Source organism: Cynara cardunculus (assembly GCF_001531365.2).
Source record: "Cynara cardunculus var. scolymus isolate 2C chromosome LG 17, CcrdV1, whole genome shotgun sequence".
NCBI lineage: Eukaryota > Viridiplantae > Streptophyta > Magnoliopsida > Asterales > Asteraceae > Cynara > Cynara cardunculus.
In genome coordinates, this window is record NC_037544.1 from 5,672,038 (window position 1) to 5,695,395 (window position 23,358).

A 23,358-nucleotide genomic window follows, 5' to 3' on the forward strand; every position below is an offset into this window, starting at 1 on the left:
TGTTGTGGATCAAGTGTCTAATATACACACCAAGACTCCAGAGTAGTTGAAATGAAGATTGGAAATTTTGAAACTACAAGCCGATTGAAGGAAGATCTTTATGGACCGAAGATTGAAAATCTTCATAATCCCAAGATTGAAGATCTTCATGGATCGAAGATTGAAAATCTTCGTGGACTGAATATTGAAGATCTTCATGGACCAAAGATTTGTGAGTAGCTGTTTGAAGCTACTAATCCATCCAAAGAAGATCTTCCTACAGACTGTCCATATCTCTGCAAAAGTTTGTCTCTGCATGAACAGTGTTGTATGCACGCTGTGTACGATGAAAATGAGATATCAATTATGGTCAAGTCAACCCCTGCCTTCTTATCCTCAGGTGACAAGTGTCTCCTTGCATTAAATGCTGAAGGTAGTATAAAAGGCAGTGTGCATCTCCCATGCAAAACATTGGCTTTTTGAAAGATTACTAAGTGCATTCTTAAGGCAATCGACTATTCTCTTCTACTCCCTTGCTCTCCTGTGTGTGAAGAAAAACTTAGTGTTTTTCATTTCATTTCAAGTACTCTTTGTGTTGTTCTTGTAAGTTCTTTACTCTTTGTGTTGTTCTTGTAAGTTCTTCTTCTTATAAGATTGTTTATGTTAGGTTATCCTTTCCTATCTTCTGCAACAATCTTTTGTATCTCTGTGTGTTAATTCTTGATATACATCAATAAGAATTAAAAAGTTAAAAAAGTCTGTGTAATTATATTCAACCCCCTTTCTACAATTAATTTTCTGTTTATTGTCATCCCATTCGGGACCAACAATTTTAATTACATTTTTTTTATTTTTATTGTATTTTTTTCTCATGTGATATTTTTATTATTTAAAACAATCAAATATATTTAAAAAAAAATTAAGTTAATCTATATATGTGAGAAAGTAAATTACATCGCATAAGATTGAACTAAAACAAAATATTTATTTTTAAATTTTGATATTTATGAAAAAGGGTAATGGAAAATACTCGAGAGAAGAAAAAACTAAAATCATATCCTTCCTTAATTGTAGATGAAACATCAATCAAGGTTGTTATATTCGAGAAATTAGATGGTTGAGATTGGTTCTTAAGGTTCTTAACCTTTTTGTGGTTCTCATTTAATTACATACACACACACACATATATATATATATATATATATATATATACATATATATATATACATATATATATATACATATATATATATATATATAGGTTCATTCAAGGAAGAACTGATTAGTTTGTGATAACCGTGAGATCTAATATCAACCACAAATTAAAGGTTAAATTAGGAAATTAATAATTTTGTTAATTTTAACTTAAGATATTAATTAAGGGCATTTTAGTCATTCTAAATTTCTCCCCTCTCTTCCCTCCTTTCTTTTTGACATTTGTATAATCATAATAGAAATGAATTATGTATATATAATTAATAAAATAGAAATGAATTATGTATATATAATTAGGGGCTGTTTGGCAATTGCTGAATGGTTTGGTGCATAATGATTAAGTGTTCAGAATGATTAAGAGACTTTCATGATATAGTGCAAAATGAAATATAATTGTTTGGTAATTGTGTACAATGAAATTAGGGCTCTTAATGGTTAAGGAAGATTCAGGATACAAAATCATTCAGAGGGTTTTAGAACCATTAAGAGACCGATTTTTTTTTTTTTTTTTGCCAAACAAGATTCACCACTTAACGATTCAGAGGTTGCCTCTTAATGGAACTATTAAGAAGTAAACAAACAACCCCTAAAATAATTTAATTAATTAACTAATCACATACGACTCTTGAATAGTAATTAACTTCAAATTGCATGTCTCCTTATAAAATCACAATTACTTTTTGACATTCGTATCGTACGTTAGTTTTTAAACAAACATAATGTAAATTTCATTAAATATACTTTATTTTTATATTATTTTATTAAATCATATAAATATTATATACTTTTAAGCCAAAACAAACAAGTTGACTTTTTATATTTTTATGTTGGATCAATATTTTTATTTACCCTAATACGTAGATAATTGACGGCTAATTTAGATTGTTCCTTAATCAAGATAATTAATGCACCCTGTTTGAAGTAGCTTTTTGAAAGAGTGCATGCTAAGACCTCCCGTATCCCTTGCACCTGCTAATTATTTAGAGACATATCAATACTTTAATCATAAATCATCGTATATAAAGGGTTGTACGTCCTATTGTTCTACCTCAACTCCTGTTCACTCTTCTTCTAGAAAACAAACCTGCTCTTAGATCTCTCTACAATCTCCTTCATCGATCCCTGAAAATGTCGAAGATGATCAAAACTTTGTTCATGATAGTCATTACCGTTGCCATAACCATCACCCTCACATTCACCTCCATCAACAACAATATTCACAAACCCACACTGAGCGATCAGTCCTTCGCTCTGAAACCATTTCCAAAGAGGCTGAGTCGTTTCTTGGCTGAGACCAAGAACCCTAGAAGTGCAGACCATTGCAACAAAGATAATGAGATTTGTTATATCTTAGAAGGTATAAACTCCACTTGTTGCAACAACAAGTGTATGGATTTGAGCCAAGACAAGCACAATTGTGGAGCATGCAAGAACAAGTGCAAGTTTACGAGCTCGTGCTGCCGAGGAGAGTGCGTCACTTTGGCTTATGACAAGAGGAACTGTGGATCATGCGACAACAAGTGCATGCATGGTGGTTACTGCATTTACGGTCTCTGCAATTACGCCTGATCTTACAACTATGCAATGCAATATATATAGAAATAAATAAAATTGGCATTTGATAATGTTAAGTTGAATTGGAAAATATATAGAAATATGGAAAGATTGATCTCTTGTTCGTTCAAGTAAGATAAACTAAAAGCAATTCATAAGATATTTTTCAATTTGATGATGTGATACTGGTACAACTACAACCAGATATTTTTCAGATAACTAATAAGTTGATTTCCTTACGAGTCTCTGTAGTCCTTCTATTCTCTTTTGATTTATAAACTTCCTTACCATCAATTTTAAGAGTTATATTAACTTTAATTAAATAAAAAAAATGACATCATTATGTGAGTTAAAATTGTGATTTTTTAACGTTCTCATTGAGGTCATTAAAGCATTTGGGCTTGCTTTGATGATGGGTATTGGGTAGGCTTGTTCCCTTCTGTGGGCTTTCATCGAAACAGGCCCAAGTCTTCATTTGTATTTTGTAGGATGGTCCATATAGGGTCAATGCGTCTTTCATTCGGACCCTATTGGGGCACCCTGTCCCGTGGCCCAATGCGTATATAGTATATACTATATAAGCTTGGGCTTTCTTAACGTGGCTCATTTGACGACTTAGTACATGGATGTCACGAGTCCATTGGCATAGAATACGGAATCTTTTCCATATACGCTGGTTGTACAAAGCTTGTTTGTTCATATAGGTAATGTGATTTGGGGGTCTTTTGTTTGCTTCGCAAGGTAGCAAGAGCCAACCAGTTTTTCACAAAATAGGCATGATAGTATTCAACTGCAGAAAAGTAGTGCGGAGAACTAGAAATTTGTTTTAATTATATTTTTAGAAATTTATTTGAATTATGTTATGATATGTTTATAATTGACTATTTTTTCTACATGTTCTTTTTGGACTACATATATGTTTATAAGCTAGTTTTTTTTGACAAAAATAATATGCTCATCCGTTATTTGTCAAACATAATTTGTTAATCAGTTAGCTTATCAGCTACCAGCTAGCTAGTTTGTCTAACATAGCCTAAAAAGAAAGAATGAACCAATCAACTCTATTTTGAAGATCAAGTCATTTTCCCTTATTTCTGAAGCTCCACTATCAAAATTGAATCTGATGTTTTGTGGCCACGGAAGTTCAAATGTGGTGACTCCGGGTTATCCGCAAAGCAGGTGGTCTTCTTGGAATTAGTCGGCTCACATAACGGGTTGGATATCCAGGTTAATTTAAAAAAAATGGTTAAATGGTATATTAACTTATAGTTCATCATCATTCTTATGGATTTTAGTTGCATCTTTTATTTAAATTTGATTGTTTTATCCTATGTCTAGTTTTCATTGAGTTACGATTTCACGGAATTAATTTATAGGATAAAATATATGGTGAATATCCGTAAGTCATTATGAATTATTTAGATATACGGGCTAAGGATTGAAAACAACCAATTGAGGGCATTGGGATAGTTAATTAGTGATAACGTAAATATCGTAAAAGTTGACCTTAAAGCATATCAAAAGAGGTAGATGTTTAAATGTGAACTCAAATGAGTCGTGATATCGAGTTCAAACGAGCTATTGGTAAAAGTTAGGAGACTTAGATGTGATATTTATACGTTTGAAATGAAAGAAATTCTTATCCAAACACTAGAAAACAGCTTATCACCGGTATCAGATTAAAATAAGTTAAAAAACAGCTTTTATAAGCAATCCCAAACACCCCCGTAAATGTGTATAGCCCAACACAAATGTTGGGTCTTATTCTAGACTAGTCTCATAATCGGGTTTAACTAGATTCGAACTTAATCGAGTATTTCAAAACAAATACAAGGATTGAAATAGACTTGAAGGCTCAACGGGAACTATTACAGGACTTTGACTCAAACCTAACCATAAAGGTTGTTTGCTCACTAATATTTTTTTACATAGTTATGGTTCGTTTAACAATACAAAACTGGTAACTATTTAACAATAAGAAGCACAGAGTGTTTACTTACTCGGTAAACAAGCGATAAGTGTTTATTAAACATCCCTTAAATAGTTTTTCAAATAAATCAAAATGTTGTGACTAACTGGTATAAAAAACTAGGGGTGTCAATTTTGTATCATGACAAATCAACCAATTGTTACACCAAGTGTATCAATTTAATTGGTACCAACCTAATTGGTTTGTAGTACCATACCAACTATTTAATTTGGTTAGTACGTGGTATTAAAATTCGTGTATCACGGTAATACCACACCGTGCCAACTTATTTTTTAATTATTTGTTAATTATTTATATATTAAAGTTTAGTATAATACAACAAATTTTGATTTTAAATTTTAAATAGATAGAACTTGATTGAATTCATTCGTTCAATCCTAACAACCTCAATAACCTATCCACACTTCATCGGGCCGTTGTCCCTTCTCAGTGGCCGTTTGTATCAAATTACTAACGAATGGTTGTATTAAATGAAAATTGTTTGAATGATTATATTTATAGTGATAAGTAGTACAACACATGTCAACATGTTAGCTGGATACTCGGTACAAAATCGTACCAACATGTACCAACCAGAAAAATGTTGGTACCAATCACGTATAGTTTGTTAGAATCAGATGATTTATAAATAAAACATCCGTATACGTTGCATTTAATTTTATATTTGAGAATTATTTGCAAAAATGCCTGCAAGAGCTATTATGGTTACCTTTTTCAATGTTTCTAACCTTGAAACATCAAGTATGTTATGAACAACAAGTGGTAAGAAAAAGAGTGAATTAATAATATTCAAAACAACTTGTAAAAGTTGATTGTAGTGAAAAGAGTTTACGATATTTAAATGAATGTCGAACGGATCGTATTTTGAAACGAATACGATTGATTAGTGTTGATCTAGTGGTTCTCTTCAATTCCAAAACAATCGATAAATTGCGTTTTAAAGGGGGAACTAGTCAAGTGTAGCTCATTAGTGTTGATCTAGTGGTTCTCTTCAGTTATGATTGATCAAAAGGTGGAGATCCCTTTTTACACTTCTCAATATAACTTTCATCTTCATTAGAGTCCAACCCAATATTATATATATAGGCCCAATCAAATATAAACCATGGAAATGTTACAAACCAATCTTCACTGTTCATCTAGTCTAACAAATATCTAGTTTCATAAATATATTGTAGTAGCAACGATGGGGACGGAGACAAGATTTTACTATAGAAGATGGTGGTCAGTATTTGGAGGTGGTGAGCATTATAGTTGGTAGCAGTAACGAGGGGGATGGAGGCTGGGATTTTATTGGAGAAGTTGGACTAGGGATGATCGGAGATTGAGGTGTTTCATCTGATAAAAGATAGTGTTTAGGGACGATGGTGTTTAGTGATGGGAGGACGCCGAAAATGGATAAAGGCCGACAAAAACAGATCTGACGATGAGAGAGGAGAGAAATCCAACGATGGGAAGGGAGAGGAGTCAGGGTTGCATCGGAGGGTGTATCAGTATGAGATTCCGAACCCTGAACTTTTTTGGGGTCCAATTATATAATTTTTTAGCTTATACCCAATTTTGACCTTTAACTCATTCTATTCAGCCTTCTCCCTTTTATTTTAGCCCAGTTGGGTAATTATAATGTTTTAACAATTATCATAATGCTCTTCTTCTATCAGATTTGGATGATTTGTCGATTCCTTATCACTGTTGCAAATCTACAATCTTTTCTCCTTAGGTCTTTAATTTGAATATTGACTTAGTCTGCTAGTCTCACTCATCTTGGTTTCCCAATGGCTAGTTTTATAATTGAAACAATACGCACGACCTCGTTTAATGATCTTCCTCTTTCTTGCTCTTTGTTTGTCTTTCTTGTTCAACGAGCAACTCCACTTGCATTCGTTTTAACTTCGTTCATCATAGCACTATAACCTTTTGATAACACGCAAAAAGGTTTAAAGTTGCGGTAGAATTTGATCCTAGGATTGAGTTAGGGGTCGTTTACTAAACACTTACACCGTAAGTGCTTATCGGTAAAATTTAACACTATTATTTAATTACCAGATAAGATTTTAGTCCACCAAAACGACATTGTATGCAACTATTTATCTGGTAAGCGCTTACCGTGGTAAGAGTCGTCGTCATCACTTACTGGGTAAAACTCTTTGTCTTTGTCTCGTTCTTACCGGGTAAGATTATTGGTCCTTACCATATTCATCCTATGAGGTAACGTGACATGGTTAAACGCTTACCCGGGTAAGCATTTGGTAAACAGTCCCTAAAGGTTTCTTGAGAACTTGAGGTAAACAATAATTGGTAAATTCTTATATTGATTACAAAGATGTGATTGAAGAGTTTGTTTAAAATAATGTTACAAGAATGATTCTGATTATGTGTATTTTGTATCTTTGTTTATCATTTAAAATATTTTTATTGTTTTAATTTATAGAAGTTTTAATATAATATATGATATTAACTTTTTTTTTTTTTTTTCTTGATAAAAAGTGTAATAGATACTCGAAAAAGGTTAAAACGACCATAAGAGGATTGATGGGGGTAAGGTGTAGGATGGGGTTGGGTGAATTAATATGTAAAAAACAAAACCAGTAAAAGACAAATAAAAACCCTTGATTTAACAAAGAATTTTTAATAAGTCAAATTAATGAATCATTTTTAAAGCAAAATGCAAACCATAATGATCGTTATTATACTTAACTAGTTGTGTATCCGTGTAATACGGCGGGAGTCGTGAATTTTAACGATTTTGAAGTTTCACTGGTTTTATTAGAGAAGATTTAACGATAATATAAGTTACACTTAGTCTTTACATATTAATACAATTTTGAATAAATAAGAGTTATGGTTCCAATTACAGTCTATCGATGAAAAAAAATATTGTATAACAGTTTAAAATCCAATATATTTAAAATCCAATATATTTAAATGATTCCACAAATGTATTCAATTTACAAGAAGAGCAAAGAATCAAAAGATCGAAAGCGAGACCAAGAGTTGTAGAGCAATTGAATGAGAGATGAATCAGAGAACTTTTAAAAACTCATGGTGAATATTAATTTGAATCTCACATGGATGAAAACATGAGTGAAAGTTGTCAAAAATATATTTGAAATATGAAAAGAAAATGTAATAATGTGCATAAAGTAGTAGTTGTTTTTAAGACTTTGTGCATTAAAAATTATTTTTAAGATTTTTGATAAATTTGCTTTATAAGGTAGTATAGATAAGGTTTAGGGACATGAGTTGAAATCACATGAGACCAGTGAGATCATCTTTTTTTTATTTGAAACTTCACAACAAAATACTATAATAATAACCTACCCGGTATTTTTGCTGTTAATTATCCATAGTTAGGTGTAAACCTAAAGAAACAAGATTGTAGTTTACAAATAAGTCGTGATATTTAAATTTTAAAATTGAAGTTAAAACAATTGTAAACACGTTTTTAGCTTTTTATTATGTTTATAGTATTAATGTCAAATTTTACGTCTTTGACCCTTGCTGATTTGTTAGGACAAGTGGTTCATGGATGACGGCCGACGATCTGCAATCCACGGCGACTGCAAGAAAATGTTAACGCAATCTGCTCCCTACATGATGATTGATGATTATGAATTGAAGATTATTAATTAGGGAAGTTTCATATATAGATTACAGGTAGAGATAGTCTAAAAGCCAAAAAAGAGGGTAGTTTCGATTTATGTGGAACGAACGAGTAATCGGTGATGATGATCATGAAGTTGTTGATTGATCAAAACACCAGAACCAAATGATTATGTTCATAGATCCAATAATCGTCTACTCGTTATGAACTACAACATTACACACATACATAATTTTATACAATCAAACACAAACCGTGTATGTATATATTACAATTAATCAAACAATCAAAAGAATATCTGCATAGATTTCATCAAAAACCTTTCGATTCCCACCTGGATTTACTATTTTCTGGACTTCGAACCTTGATACGAGTTTGGAGTCGAAACTGTAGAACTTCTCTTGTAGCTCTTTGTTTGGGGCATGCAACCAAATCCCGATCTCTGTTCCAGAAAATCAGCCGCAGGTGATTGGAGCGCCGATCTGGTGCGTCGGTGAGACGATTCTTCCACCTTTGCATCAGCTCCGACGAGAACATGGTAGCTGCGGGTAGAACCGACTGACAACGACCGGTAATTGTTGTGAGGCCTTTGTTTCTTCATGGCATGCATCAACAATGGGATCAATCCTTCCATAATTGGCTTGACTTTTGCAGAATTTATGAATTAATTTTTGGTGGGTGCTAAGATCTGAGCTGTGATGATCTTGTGGGTGTTGATTTGATGAATGGCTTGAATGGGTGACACCGGGTTATATACATGAGGATTGTGGGGAAATATGGTTTGAAAATGGAGGTACTGACTTGAGTCGTTGAGGAAAGTTCCAGGGTCATTCAAGACGTGTTATTGACATTTATGCCCTTCTTTATATTTGGTATTATAAATTTATAATAATCGAATAAGAATTAAGGTGAGAAATAGAAGAAATATTGATTATTTTTAGTTTTAAAACAACTTATAAACTATATTCTAGAAGATAATTTATTTAATGGTTTTATTTGTTTAGGGTTGATTAAGATGAAGATCTCTTTCATGGGCGGACCTACCATGGTGGTTATGATGGTACGTGCCATCGTATTATTTCTCTTTCGAAGAGTAAAAAAATTTATATTTGTGAAAGGTGCAACCGTATTAATCTGTTGTGTGTCACCGTATGTATTTTGAAACTACAATGAGAACAAATTATATTTGGTAGAGTTGGTTTGCAAGGCTTTTATTCCACTGCATACTCAAATTTATATCTTGTTAGTGTCATTTTTTTAGTCAAATAGTGTCACCGATTGAATTTTTTTTTTCCGTATATTTGTCTCTTATAGTCAACCGGTGCCACTGCTTGAAATTTTTTCTTATAGTTTTTTCTTATAATCAAATAATGACACCATTTAAAAAAAATTATGGGTCCGTCCCTGATCTCTTCTTACCCTTCTCATCGAAATCCAATATGTCCTTACAAAATCTTAAATATTACACAACTTATCTCACTATATATATATATATATATATATATATATAGGGTTGGGTTCACGTGAGACCAATGGTTTTTTGTGAGACCCGTAAGACCAATTTATGTTCATTGATCAACTTTATAAGCTAATGATCTAACGGTCTAAAGTTGCATGGTGACAATTATGTGATTATTGAGAAGTCTCATGACAATTTTGTGATTATTAATGTTCAAATTGTAGATCTAATCCAATGATTGAGAATTGGTTTTACGAGTCTCACGAAAAACCTTTGGTCTCACATGATCCCAAGTATATATATATATATATATATATATATAGGGGCTTAATCAAATGAGAACTGAATTATTTGTGGTAACTGTGAGAACCAATCTCAACCACATATTATAATAATCAATGAGTAAGATTAAAAAGAATCTTAATTAATGTATTTCTATAAATAAATTAATGTCATTTAATGACATTATATGAACAAGGGCAAGATGGTYATTTTGTACGTTAATATTCTTGTTCAATTGGAATCCAAATATAGTGAAGATACTTTCCTGTATTTGAGACGGARAYGATTGCCTTAAGCCCTAGWGTAATCTCAWTTTGTGCTACATTGTGGTACATTTAGTGTTGATCATAATCTGTTGGAAAATGGTGTGATACATTGTGATAAAATTTAGCCTTTGTAATAATATTTGACTGGACATTGTGATAATCAATTTGTGCTACATTGTGGTAATAGCACATCTGCTACATAAAATCTGCAGATGTATTAACAACATTAGTACAAATTTGTGTGATACATTGTGATAACATTCTTAAATATTATGAATACAATCTTCAACAAATATGCGTGATTTCATGTGATTCATCAGAATAATGAACATGTTTACACAAATGGATTTATTTTTTTGAAATTATTTCATTAAATGATATTAATATTTTATTTTAGGAATGTAAATCAATATAAATTTATTTTATTTGAAACGGTTGCATTTAAAAAATTAAAATTTAATTTTAAATTAGAAATTGACTAACATACCCTTTTAATTTGATTTTAATTGTATAATTAATATGTTAAAATGATTGGTTGAGATTGGTTCTCACAGTTACCACAAACAACTCAGTTCTCCTTTGAATAGGCCCCTATATATATATATATATATATATATATAATTTAATTAAAGTGAATATTTAATATGGAAATTTTAAGAACAATAATTATATAAAATATAATATTACTCAAAGACATCTATCTCAACAAGTAAGACATTCTTTAAATATTTTTAGATTTTATTCTTCTAGGAAAATAAAATAAAGGTAACTTCTGTAACAAGTAAGCTATTGATCCATGAATGGATGATCTATGAACACTTCATAAAAAATATCATAAAATTTGAATAAATAAATGATAAAAAATAAATAAATTTTGTTATGTGATGAATATATATATTATTTTTTTACAATTATATGGAATTAACGTATGTAAATTTTGAGAGACAAGAAGGTTTTTTTAAATAATATCTGAGAAAATTAATAAGGATTGGATAAAATTTAACTCATCCTTATCTATTAGTCATGTAGGCATGTTGTCTACATAAACATCGTATTTGAAATTGTGATCTCTATTTGACTTGTTCTTTTAGAATTTTTAACAATATCATGATGTATTTGTGTTTGAAAATAAATACTCAATTGAACATTTACGAATAATGACCTTATGTGCATTAACCACATATGTTTAATATGGTGGGTAAGGTAGGTACAAATGGGGTAGGGTCGAGGTGAAATGAGAAACGATGGTACCGATCATAAATTAAATACAGTTGAAGGGTATTTTGGTAATCTTAAACTCAAGAATCGAAGAAAGTGTCAATTTTGACCATTATTAAACAACGAAAGTTTCTTCAGGATAATGCAACTAGCCAAGTTTCTAGTAGAGTGGGTAGTGGACAATAGTTGTCATCAAATAACAATTTATTATTTCAACATTCGAGTCCGAGTGGTAGTCATATATGGAACGGATTTGTATAAAATGACTGTTTTATCTTTCCAAAACGGAGAAAAGTTATCTGGTTTTAATGTATGAAATAATGTATTTGTACCTTGTGAAGAAAAAATAGCATATGTTATGAACATAACTATTTCCTCTAATACCATGTTATTTCTCATTTTGACCCGTTGTTATTTACATTAACAATCCTTTTGACCATATGTTTTGTTTTATTAGGTTTAGCATACTAATCACAAACCGAGCATATTGTAGACGTACAAGATTTTCTTTGAACGGAAACTGAAAACAGTATATGTTAAATCAAACCAGACTTGTTGATTATGTTCGTTTCAGTTTCGTAGTTTGGCCATTTGATCAACATCAGTATATTACTTATTTGTTACTACTTAGATTCCAAGTCGACTTACCATTATCATTAATAATCTAACTAAATCCAGATCCTTTTGGATGAATAAAAACAAAAAACAAAAGTATAAGGGTGCAAAGTGTCATTAAACCAAAATAAGTATCACCTACCCCAAGCAAATGAGAGGCGGCTATACATAACACACGCATGGGGTTTGTTCATGGAAGCAATAGAGAAAAGGTCCAAAAGTAGAAACACATGTCAAAATCAAATTATCACCAAAACCATTGACCTTGGCTATAATAACTTGTTCCCATGGTTTTCCTAATGCAATTATAGTCATAACAAATATGGGATAAGGTAACCTAATACCGTTTTTTATCTGGGTTTTAAATAATTAAGGATATACAGAAGATTGGAGATCTGTTAGGAATAATCTTGACCAAGACTTATATGGGTTTGAGATGATTTAAAACCGTATGACAGTTTGGAATTGTCGATTGAAAATCAAACGTATTTGTTAAGGGTTTGATTCAATTTTGATTAAGATCATTGAAAAAGACGATTAAGATTCATGACTATTCATTTATTCGTCAACGTGGAAAGGTTAAAAAGATTTGAGGTATGTTCTTGAAATGTCAATTATGTATTAAACATTCTTTGTTGGCTTTTTGTTTGAGTCCAAAAGGTGCAAGGCAAAATGTATTTGGATTCTTTTATGCAGCTTAATGGTAAATAAACAAAACAAAGAGTCATCTTTATGATAATGATTGATTTTGATTGAGAATTTAAACCATGATAAAGAAAAAAGATACTTGCAAGTTGAAAGTTTATTGTTATTATTATTATTTTTGATTAATCTGGATATCCAACCCCGTTATACGAGCCGATTAATCTTAGGACGACCACTTGCTTTGCAGATAGCCCGGAGTCACTGCATTTGAGCCTCCATGGCCACAAGGGGATTTTTTTATTTCTCATTGGATTTGAATCTGAGACCTCCTAGTACTTTTGACCTTTGGAGCCAAGCTCAAACCAATCAGGCAACACCCTTATAATAATAATAATAATAATAATAATAATAATAATAATAATAATAATAATAATAATAATAATAATAATAATAATAAAATGAGAAACTCATTAAGTACAGATAATATATAAATATGATCAATCTTTAATGACACAAAAGTTTAAAAATAATTACATCATTGGTTGTTTGTTTCTAAAGAAACTTTTTGGTGAAATAACAACAGGGTTGTATAGAATTTCAATTATTAAATAATGTAAATGATATATTTATGTTTGAATCAGGTTTTTTATGTTACTCTTATGCCATTGCCAATGCATGCAACAATTAAAATTGGGTCCATTTTTTTAACTTTTATTTATTTCCTTGTTTTTTTTAATGTTATCACAAAATAATTTATTTATTTTTTAAATAAAAATAAAATAACTTTAGGTGAAATAAAACATAAATACATAATTCTTTTGTTCAAAAGTATAAATTACAAAAATAAAATAAGCATTTCATGAAAATAAAACAAGGCATAAATTGGTATAAAAATACATTTAAATTAGTATTTATGAATAAAAGTCAGCTTGTTTGGTGAAAATAAAGCATAATTTATTTAGCGTCTTGTTAGGTGTAGGAAACAAAAGCTGGAATAGCTCAGTTGGTTAGAGCGTGTGGCTGTTAACCACAAGGTCGGAGGTTCAAGCCCTCCTTCTAGCGTTTTTAATCTTTTTATTTATTTTATTATTTTATATACAATTTCCATGATAAACACAATCCATGAGGTGTGGGTGGGACTAAAAGTGATCACCAGATCCTTTATTACGCTTTTTATTTTAACTCTCATTCTTACAAGATCGTTCGTCTTACATCAGATATATAACATCCCTCACATTTCTTTATTCCACCTCCGCATCCACATCCACATCATGGCTTCACTTGACGATCCCTCCACAATCACATTCTCCCCGGTCACCAACTTCCTCTATCTCGTCTTTATCCACCGCACTCAGATCTTCACGTACATCCAATTCCGCCGCCACTTTCTTAAATGCCTCTGGTTTCTCCTCCAGCTTGGCCCGAATACCTGACCCACAAAATAGATTAAATCTTTCCGTTGTTCTTTGCAAAAGTAAAATTAATAGAACTACAAGAGTCTCTTCCAAACCAATGGCCCCCATCAACTTCACAATCTCAATCTGAAATGTCTGACACTACTACACAAGGGACTTTAGCGCCCAACATCATCATCAACGCCGAAAATTCATCGGTGATGTGCAATAGATTACGTAAGGACCTACGACAACATGAAATTTCACAAGGTTTTGTCGTTTACCATAACTGCCAGTATTATGTCGGTAATATATAAAATCACCAAACCATTGCCGATGAAAATTCAAAATTAGACCTTCAATTGAAAAATAATAAACTATCACATAACAAAATTACATTTAAGAAGGTCATCCTTGATAAAATTCGTGCATAAGTAGACTCTTACAACCATCCATAAAACAAATAAAACATACTTTTTATATTGTGAAAATCATATAATTCTCTTGCAAGTTTCTGAAAAAATAAATGGGTTTGGGTAATTATAGGGTCATTTGGAGGTGTAAACGATTCGAACTTTTAACGAGCTATTCAAGTTTGATTTGATCTCGAACATAAAATAGGACTCGTTTAACTTAACGAGACGAGCTTTATAACACTTATGTTCGACTCGGCTCGTTCCAAAACTCGAGTCAGTTTTTTGAGTCGAGTGGAGCCAAGACGAGCCATTCGAGAATACCTTTGTTCGAGCCAAACATGCTCATATATAAGAATTATCGATCTCAAACCGATAAACGAGTTAACCGATTGCAAATACGAACTCATAAACGAGCATCGAGCTCAAGCTCTTAACTCAAAAAAATATTTGAAGATCTTACAACTTGATTAGACAATCATATTAAATCCAAAAAAAATAAAAGGATATATTGGATTCATCGGGTGAGGTTGAGTTTAAATAAAAGTAATACAGTATCAATCCAATACCCACGATTTAAAAATCTTACAACTTAATTAGACACCAGGTTGTTTCAAGTTGAATTATTTCACGTTGGGTTGAGTTGATCGAGTTTTTAAACACCCCTCTTGAAAATAAGAACACCCGGGTGATGGTGACTAACTGTACAAGTTGTGGCGATGTGTAAGCAGAATTGGATCAGTCGCTTAACTTTAAGTGCTGCTCCGTCATTAAGCTATGTCTGTTTTTGACTTAATCTTTAAGCAATGACCGGAAATGACACAAGTAGATGGAGAATCATGTATTTATTGTATATTTCTTTTCTCACAAAGATACAGACAGTCAAGGAGAATACTAGATTCTGAAGAAATTCATCAAAAAGAAACAAAAGCATACAAGGAAAAAAGACTAAAATGCCCTTGTCTAGTTATTCTAATAGGTTGGATATTTGCATCTAAGGAGGGTACTTCTGAAATCACTCAACACTTCCATTTATCTTCACCTTTTCTTTCATGCTTTGGCTACCAATTAATATCCAAACATGAAGTTATTAAGCCAAGATTTTGATGTGCAACATGTCATCAGAAGCTTCAACCTTAAAATTATGAGAGATCCATGTGGAATTCGAATCTTTTTCATGAGGCTGGTAACGATCAAATTCCGCAAACGAAAGCTGGTAATCTCCATGAAGTAAAGAAGTGTCGTAGAATCCGTTAGCATCGGTGGTGGCTGTAACGACTGCACCAAAGAATTCGCGAATAATCTTGTCTACGACGTCACCGGTGGGCAAGTTCCGAAAACTGCTATCGGTTAAGCACATTCTGTAGCAGCCGTTTGGACTCCATGCTGACCAAAGAATGATCCCATTCACGGCTGGATGTGCATGCGCTTCTCTTAGAACTTGATCCAAAATTGCTGCCTGTCATTCAAATTAATTGTAAAAATCTTGCTTCATTACTTTTGACAAATGCATTACTTGTGATTAGTTGATCATATAAGAAAGAACATGCAAGTCTTATAATTTTTGTGTTTGAAATGTAAAAAAAGCAGGTTTGAACCCGAAATACCTGATTCGATCCAGCCCCAACATCTACTTCAGTGATCCAAATGGGCAGTTTTGAACTAGCAACTTTATCAATGGCAGATCTCATGTATGGTATATTTGTAAAGTAAATAAAGCACAAAACAGGTTTTGCAGCTGCGAATGCTTCATTTATTTATTCAAGAAAGAAGGGCTATATATATAGCCTAGTAGCTGAAACAGAAAAGCAACAGAAAAGCAAAAGAATAGCTAACAAAAAGCAACAACTAGCTATGACCAAGTCTTTATTGACTACTCCTAGAAGCTAGCTATGACTTATTCTAGAGTAAGACTTCTTCAACAATTCCCTCCTGTAAAYTGCTTTCCATTCTCCTTGCAGTTTAACTCAGCTATGCTCGTAATTCCAAGTTGCTTTCTAAGTCCTTCAAATGCATCAAGCTTCAAAGGTTTTGTCATGATATCTGCAACCTAACTTTCTGATAGACAAAAGACAAGCTCTATCACTCCTTCATTCGTAAGATTACGTAGAAAGTGGAATCTTACATCAATATGCTTGCTTCTTTTATGTAGAACAGGATTCTTAGAAAGCTTGATGGTTGAGCTATTATCACAGAACACGACTGTAGCTTCCTCCTGTGGAAACGTCAATGTTTCCAGTAGCCTTCTCATCCATATTGCTTGACACCCTGCAGATGCTGCTGCCACATACTCTGCCTCGGTGGTTGAAAGAGTTACCACTGGTTGCTTCTTAGATGACCATGCAATAGCACCTCCTCCAAGCATAAATACGTAACCTGATGTACTTTTTCGATCATTAAGATCCCTTGCATAGTCACTGTCAGTGTAYCCGACTAAGGTTGCTTTCCCACCTCTTTTATAGAACACTCCAGAGTCTAGAGTTCCWATGATGTATCGCAATACACGCTTTGCAGCTTGCAAATGCAGTTGTGTGGGATCTTCCATGAACCTGCTTATCAACCCTACAACAAACATTAAGTCAGGTCTTGTTACGGTTAAGTAACGAAGGCTTCCRATAATTTGTTTAAAGAGAGTCACATTCACTTTTCTTCCAGATTCATCCTTCACCAACTGTGCACCAGGAACAATTGGGTTTCTCACATAGTTGCTATCAAACATACCAAAAYGTTTGAGAATTTCAGATGCATATTTTTTTTGGCTGATAAAAATACCATCTTCTCTCTGCAAAATTTCTACACCAAGAAAAAAACTCATCCTTCCAAGATCTGTCATTTCAAATTCTTTCATCATAGATTTCTTCAATTGATTGAACATGTTAGCATCATTACCGGTAAAGACAAGATCATCCACATATAAGCTGATGATGAGAATTTTATTGTCTTTACCATGTTTAATGAAGAGAGTGTGTTCGAAAGAGCATCGCTCAAAGCCTTCCTTGTTGAAGTAAGCTTCAATTCTTGRGTACCAAGCCCTAGGGGCCTGCTTAAGACCGTAAAGAGCCTTCTTCAATCGATACACTTTATGTTCTTCTCCCTTCCTTTCAAAGCCTCRTGGTTGACTAACATATACTTCTTCAAGCAATTTTCCATGTAAGAACGCGCTTTTAACGTCCAATTGGTGTATGTTCCAGCCCTCCTGTGCTGCTAGAGCAATTACAAGTCTAATAGTTTCCCATCTTGCAACTGGTGCAAAGACTTCATTGTAGTCAACTCCTTGTTCTTGTGCATACCCYTTCGCTACTAATCTTGCCTTGTACTTATCCACCTCTCCAAGTTCGTTATACTTGGTTTTAAATACCCATTTGACACCAATCTTCTTTGCATTTGTAGGAAGTTCAACTAACTCCCATGTATCATTTCTCTCAATTGTTTGGATTTCTGACTTCATTGCATCTTGCCATTTYGTGCATTTTACTGCCTCGTTGAAGTCAACAGGATCCACAGATGTGAATAACAACCAGTTATTCATTTCTTCTCCTTCTTCTTCTTCATCTGAGAGTCCCAAACCACTTCCTGTTACGAAATCATCAAGTCGTCTTGGGGGCCTATGCATTCTTTCGGTTGTATCTTGCTGTACACTTTGCACAGGGGTTGTAGTCGTCTCTACTGGCTCTACAGTTGGCATCTCCACTGAACTTGCATCTTGTTGTACACTTTGCACAGGGGTTGTAGTCGTCTCTTCTCTGATCGTATTTTCATTAAGACTATCAGCCTCTCCCCATTCAAGAGTCTTGCTTCCTTGCTGGTTTTGACCGTTGCTCCAGTTCCAAGATTTGTCTTCCTCAAAAAGAACATCCTTGCTCACAATTATTCGTTTGGCTACTGGATCATACAGCCTATAACCCTTAGATTCTGGACTTTCTCCAAATAAGACACACTTGACGCTTTTATCATCCAGCTTGGTTCTTCTTTGGTCAGGAACGTGGACATGAGCTATGCAACCGAACACTCTGAAATGATCAACACTTGGTTTTATATTGCTCCAGGCTTCTTCCGGTGTTTTTCCTTTTACTGCAGCTGTGAGACTTCTATTCATAACATAAGCGTACCATTGAACAGCTTCAGGCCAAAAATTCTTGGGAACTTTTTTTCTCAGATAGCATGCTTCTTACTCCATTCATCAACGTCCGATTTCTTCTTTCTGCTGTGCCATTTTGTTGAGGGGTGTATGCAGTTGTCAGCTGCCTTCTGATGCCATTTTGTTCACAAAACTTGTTGAATTTAAGTGATGTGAACTCTCCTCCTCTATCTGTTCGTAGGCAAACTATTGACTCACCGCTGTCCTTCTCCACACTTTGTTTAAAGTTCTTGAAATACTCGAAGGCTTCTGATTTGGCTGTCAGAAAATAAACCCAAACTTTACGGCTAAAATCATCAATCAAAGTAAATACATACCTCTTCCCACTATTGGATGTAGGAGAKATCGGACCACARATGTCCGCATGAACCAGCTGTAGTCGTTTATTTGCTCTCCAAGAACTTGTCTTAGACATATTCTCCCTGTGTTGTTTTCCAACTAAACAATCTGTGCAAATTCCGTCTTCAGTAGTGGTTGGGAGAACCGGCAGCCCTTCGACCATCTTTTGACACTGCATGGTTTTTAAACTTTTGTAGTTTAAGTGAGCAAACCTGYAATGCCAAAGATGRAGTGTGTCRTCGGCATTTGCTTGAAAGCAAGTTGGGGTGAGAGTCGTATGTGTTGCATTCGCCATAGTAACAGCTGTTAATACRAACATCCTGTTGGCTCTCATTCTTGTCTTCATGATGAGTCCTCTATGTGGATGGTATAACTTACATTCTCCATTATTGATTAGTATTGTTAAGCCACTTTCTTGCAACTGTCCCACACTAAGGAGATTGTTTTTCAATTCGGGAATATAATAAACGTTTGTAATCACCTGTACCAGACTTCCTACCTTTAGTCTGATGTTTCCTTTACCCTTGACTGCAATTCTGGTGTCATTTCCCAGCCTGASKACGCGTTTGACACTTTCATCAATGTTTAAGAACCAGTTCTTATCCCYGCTCATATGATTTGAGCATCCTGAATCGAGAAACCAAGCATTTGCTCTATTTTCATCTTCCACGTGAGTCCTAAAGGCCCACTCTATATCTTCTTCCCTTTCATCATCAGACATCTCCACTTGCGCCATAAGGACAAGTTCTTCCTCCTCATCTACTTGAGCATAATGTGCATTGTTGTTCCAACTTGGACACTCATACTGGAAGTGCCCAAGTTTGTTACAWTTGTAGCACTCAATTATGCTCTTATTAAAGGGCTGTCTTCCTCGGCCTCTTCCCCGGCCTCGTCCTCGAAAATAGCCACGACCTCTYCCTCTAGCATTGTATCCTTCGTTGTCTAGCGTAGCTTTCAACACCTGATCTTCTTCTTCCTTTTMTGCCCTCTTGAATTTCTGCTCATGAACCATAAGAGAACTCTGTAGTTCATCGATGGTCATTGAATCCGTGTCTTTGGATTCTTCAATTGAGATGACCACATATGTGAATCTGTCGGTTAACGTTCTCAGAATCTTCTCCACAACCTTGGAATMTGGCATTGTTTCCCCATTGCTTCTCATCTGATTTGTGATTGCCATTACCTTTGCAAAATACTCCGAGATTGTGTCTCCCTTCTTCATTTCCAGAACCTCGAACTCTCTCCTTAATGTATTAAGAAGAGACCTCTTAACTCGAGCATTCCCTYCATATTTACTCTTCATGGAGTCCCAAATTATCTTCGATGTTCTTCTATCAAGAATCTGTTCAAACACTACTCGATCAATAGCTTGATACAAGAAGTGTTTTACCTTATAATCGTTGGTCTTTGCCTCCTGCAGTGACCTCTGTTGATCAGCATTTAACACGACCCCGGTTCGTGGTTCCGTGAAACCATTCTCTATCAGACTCCATAGCCCTTTAGCTCTAAGCAAATTTTCCATCAGCTCGCTCCAATGGTCATAGTGGACGCCATCGAATTGTGGAATTACAGGAAGACTCTTATCATTAGTCGTCATATTTGCTTAAACAGCCTTCCTTGAAAAACTGTTCTGCTTCTCAACTTCTTCTCTTCTMTTCTCTTCTTACTTATCTCCTTTTACACTCCTTCTATCAGGCCCGGTGTGGCTCTGATACCAATTTGTAAAGTAAATAAAGCACAAAACAGGTTTTGCAGCTGCGAATGCTTCATTTATTTATTCAAGAAAGAAGGGCTATATATATAGCCTAGTAGCTGAAACAGAAAAGCAACAGAAAAGCAAAAGAATAGCTAACAAAAAGCAACAACTAGCTATGACCAAGTCTTTATTGACTACTCCTAGAAGCTAGCTATGACTTATTCTAGAGTAAGACTTCTTCAACAATATTGACTTGCCCGCTGAAATGACCTTCTAAGCCGATCGATAAGGTCCCACGATAACCCCCTGATCGAGTCTCTCTGATTTTCGACAAGTAACTATCAGGCGATGACTTGGTATCACCAGGGCTTTCGATGGTGTTATAATCATTCAAGAACAAAGCCGCATTTCTATCGAGMGCTCTAGCCTGYGTGTAGAACTTTGAAGAAGCAGTCTTACCAAGCTTGCTTTCAAAGAAATTGAAATGCAGATTCTCATTCACWACGTCCCATGAAATCACTTGGCCCGAGTATCGTCTCATCACGGAGTTTATTCTCTTGTTGGCGGCAGCCGCCAGTTGTGATGGCTGGAGATTTGGAACCCAGCTTGGTTGATACTTGGGGTCATCCCAGAACACGTTATGGCCTCTYACGGAAACCCCGTGTGATTTAGTGAACTGAAGCATAGCATCGGCTGCTGTGTAGTCCTCGCAGTTTTGGATAGGTTCGTTGGCGTACCATTTCATTTCGTTTTCAAAGGTGGTGTACTTGAATCTTGAAGTGAACCAGTTTTGGTAGGCTTGGTTGTTTAGGATGTTCTTGTTAATGGCACATCCAAATGGGAACTTTGCAAACTTTTGTTGGATGGTCAGTGTTCGATTCGCTAGGGGTTTGCCTTTACCATCAACTGCTTGAATTCTGACCTTACTCTTCCTAACCTGCCATTGATCAGAAAATTGAAGAACTTAACATACATTTGGTTGATCAGATATGATGAATGATTGGTATAAATTTGAAGAAGATGTCTTCTGGTTGCACCTTTTCAATGCTCTGAGAGTGGTGAGACTTCCATTCCTCTTGGGTGAAGGGTTGTAAAGAAACGCTGTCGATCCATATATCAATCGATGGATTTTCGCTCTATAGAAAACAAGTGTATGTTTAGAGCAACACAACAAAATTGGTTTTACAGACACCAAATATGGCTGTATATCTTAAACCTTCCTTTGTGGATGCTATTCATACATATATGATGTCTTATAAAACAGATCATATTTACAGGCGAGCTAGAAATCTATAAAACCCTAAACTCTGAACCTTATATTAATGTACCTGGAAATAGAGGTGGGCAGTGCCGGAGTCATTGACGGTGAGGCCACCTTTAAGCATGGACCAGCAACCAGATATAGCTTTGGTGGCAGCAGCATTGTAATAGCCTGTTGGTGTTTTAAATGTAGCAACCACCGTAGCATCCCCATGGCTTATTTGCACCCAAGCTGCATTCATATTCCATCCAAATTCGAATCATCAAAAGCAAAAACACAAACTAAAACTTCCCATTTTCAAGCAAATCAAACATCTCAATTACCAGAAAACGTGTAGAGTTTTTGGTGGTCCAAGAAAAACTCCTGAGAGATGCTGTCAAACGATTGGTTCCTTCGATAAGCCACCGCAAATCCATTTCCAGTTTCCGATCTTCGAATCTGTAGTTTGGCATTGCCGAAAGAAGTCCAACCCTTGTCTCCATCATTCAGCTCTGGGTTAACGACGATTCCCCCATCATACTGCGGCTTATTGGGATTCTTTAAGCACTGCAAAAAGATCAAGCATTATGTTTACAGGCAATAAAGCTTGGGTGTTTGAAGACAGATCACCTGTTTTCAAGTCCTTTACAAGGGCATTGAAGATTTTGGAGACCCTCTTGGATATGATGAGTGTGAGGTGAAACAAGAAAAAGCAAAGGAGTTGGTAGAAAAGACGTGGAATTCGAAGTTACCTCAGCGGTATAACCATAATCATATGGCACTGCATAAGCATTTACTACGAATCCTGTGCACCAAACCTTCTTTATTAGAGAACAAAATACACAAACCGAAAGAATTATATAAATTTGAAAGAAAAAGGTGTCTAAATTTGGACATGAAACTGAGTTTCAGTAGCCACGTAATTGACTTTTGTGTGTCAACAACAGAGTAACGTGTCTTGCTATTTATTTCTTTGATTTTTATATTCAAGGGAAAATCAAAACAATTGATTTTATGTTTAGTTGATTAATTTTTTAATTGTTAATTTAATATTTTAAACGTTATATATATATATATATATATATATATATACTAGAAGCGTACTCGTGCAATGCAGCGAGATACATCGTGTTTTTAATATTTCATTTTATTATTTATCTCAGTCGATGTTATAATATGACTTTATGTGATTTTGAGAAAGCGATGATGTTTTTATTTTTGAATAAAATATATGTTTGATTATATCATAAAAATTTGACAAAAAATATCGATATTAGTATCAAATTAACTATTTGAAATTCCTCATTTTTT

At 34.2% G+C, this 23,358-nt stretch overlaps 2 protein-coding genes and 1 non-coding gene across 3 annotated transcripts in view; 2 read left to right on the forward strand and 1 right to left on the reverse strand.

Moving 5' to 3' along the window:
• The first annotated feature begins 2,322 nt into the window (after window positions 1–2,322).
• On the forward strand, window positions 2,323–2,763 carry LOC112500059 (stigma-specific STIG1-like protein 2). Its single transcript, XM_025103317.1, has one exon. It carries the CDS (start codon window positions 2,323–2,325, stop codon window positions 2,761–2,763), a length of 441 nt encoding a protein of 146 aa, XP_024959085.1.
• Window positions 2,764–13,815: 11,052 nt separating this feature from the next.
• Window positions 13,816–13,889, forward strand: TRNAN-GUU. The gene has a single exon. It is a non-coding gene; the product is annotated as a tRNA-Asn (tRNA).
• A 1,623-nt stretch (window positions 13,890–15,512) lies between these two features.
• The window catches only part of LOC112500536 (endo-1,4-beta-xylanase A-like), a 14,248-nt gene continuing 6,402 nt past the window's right edge, over window positions 15,513–23,358 (reverse strand). The window contains exons 2-8 of the mRNA XM_025104039.1: window positions 22,800–22,852; window positions 22,392–22,614; window positions 22,136–22,299; window positions 21,845–21,943; window positions 21,063–21,744; window positions 16,242–16,339; window positions 15,513–16,093 (exon numbers count right to left, since the gene is read on the reverse strand). Of these exons, the coding sequence (XP_024959807.1) occupies window positions 15,725–16,093; window positions 16,242–16,339; window positions 21,063–21,744; window positions 21,845–21,943; window positions 22,136–22,299; window positions 22,392–22,614; window positions 22,800–22,852 (1,688 nt within the window). The 3' untranslated portion in view covers window positions 15,513–15,724. The remainder of the gene's footprint in view (window positions 16,094–16,241; window positions 16,340–21,062; window positions 21,745–21,844; window positions 21,944–22,135; window positions 22,300–22,391; window positions 22,615–22,799; window positions 22,853–23,358) is intronic.

Excerpts from the sequence above, each read along its gene's own strand:
- LOC112500059 (XM_025103317.1), top strand. The coding sequence starts at position 2,323 with ATGTCGAAGATGATCAAAACTTTGTTCATGATAGTCATTACCGTTGCC.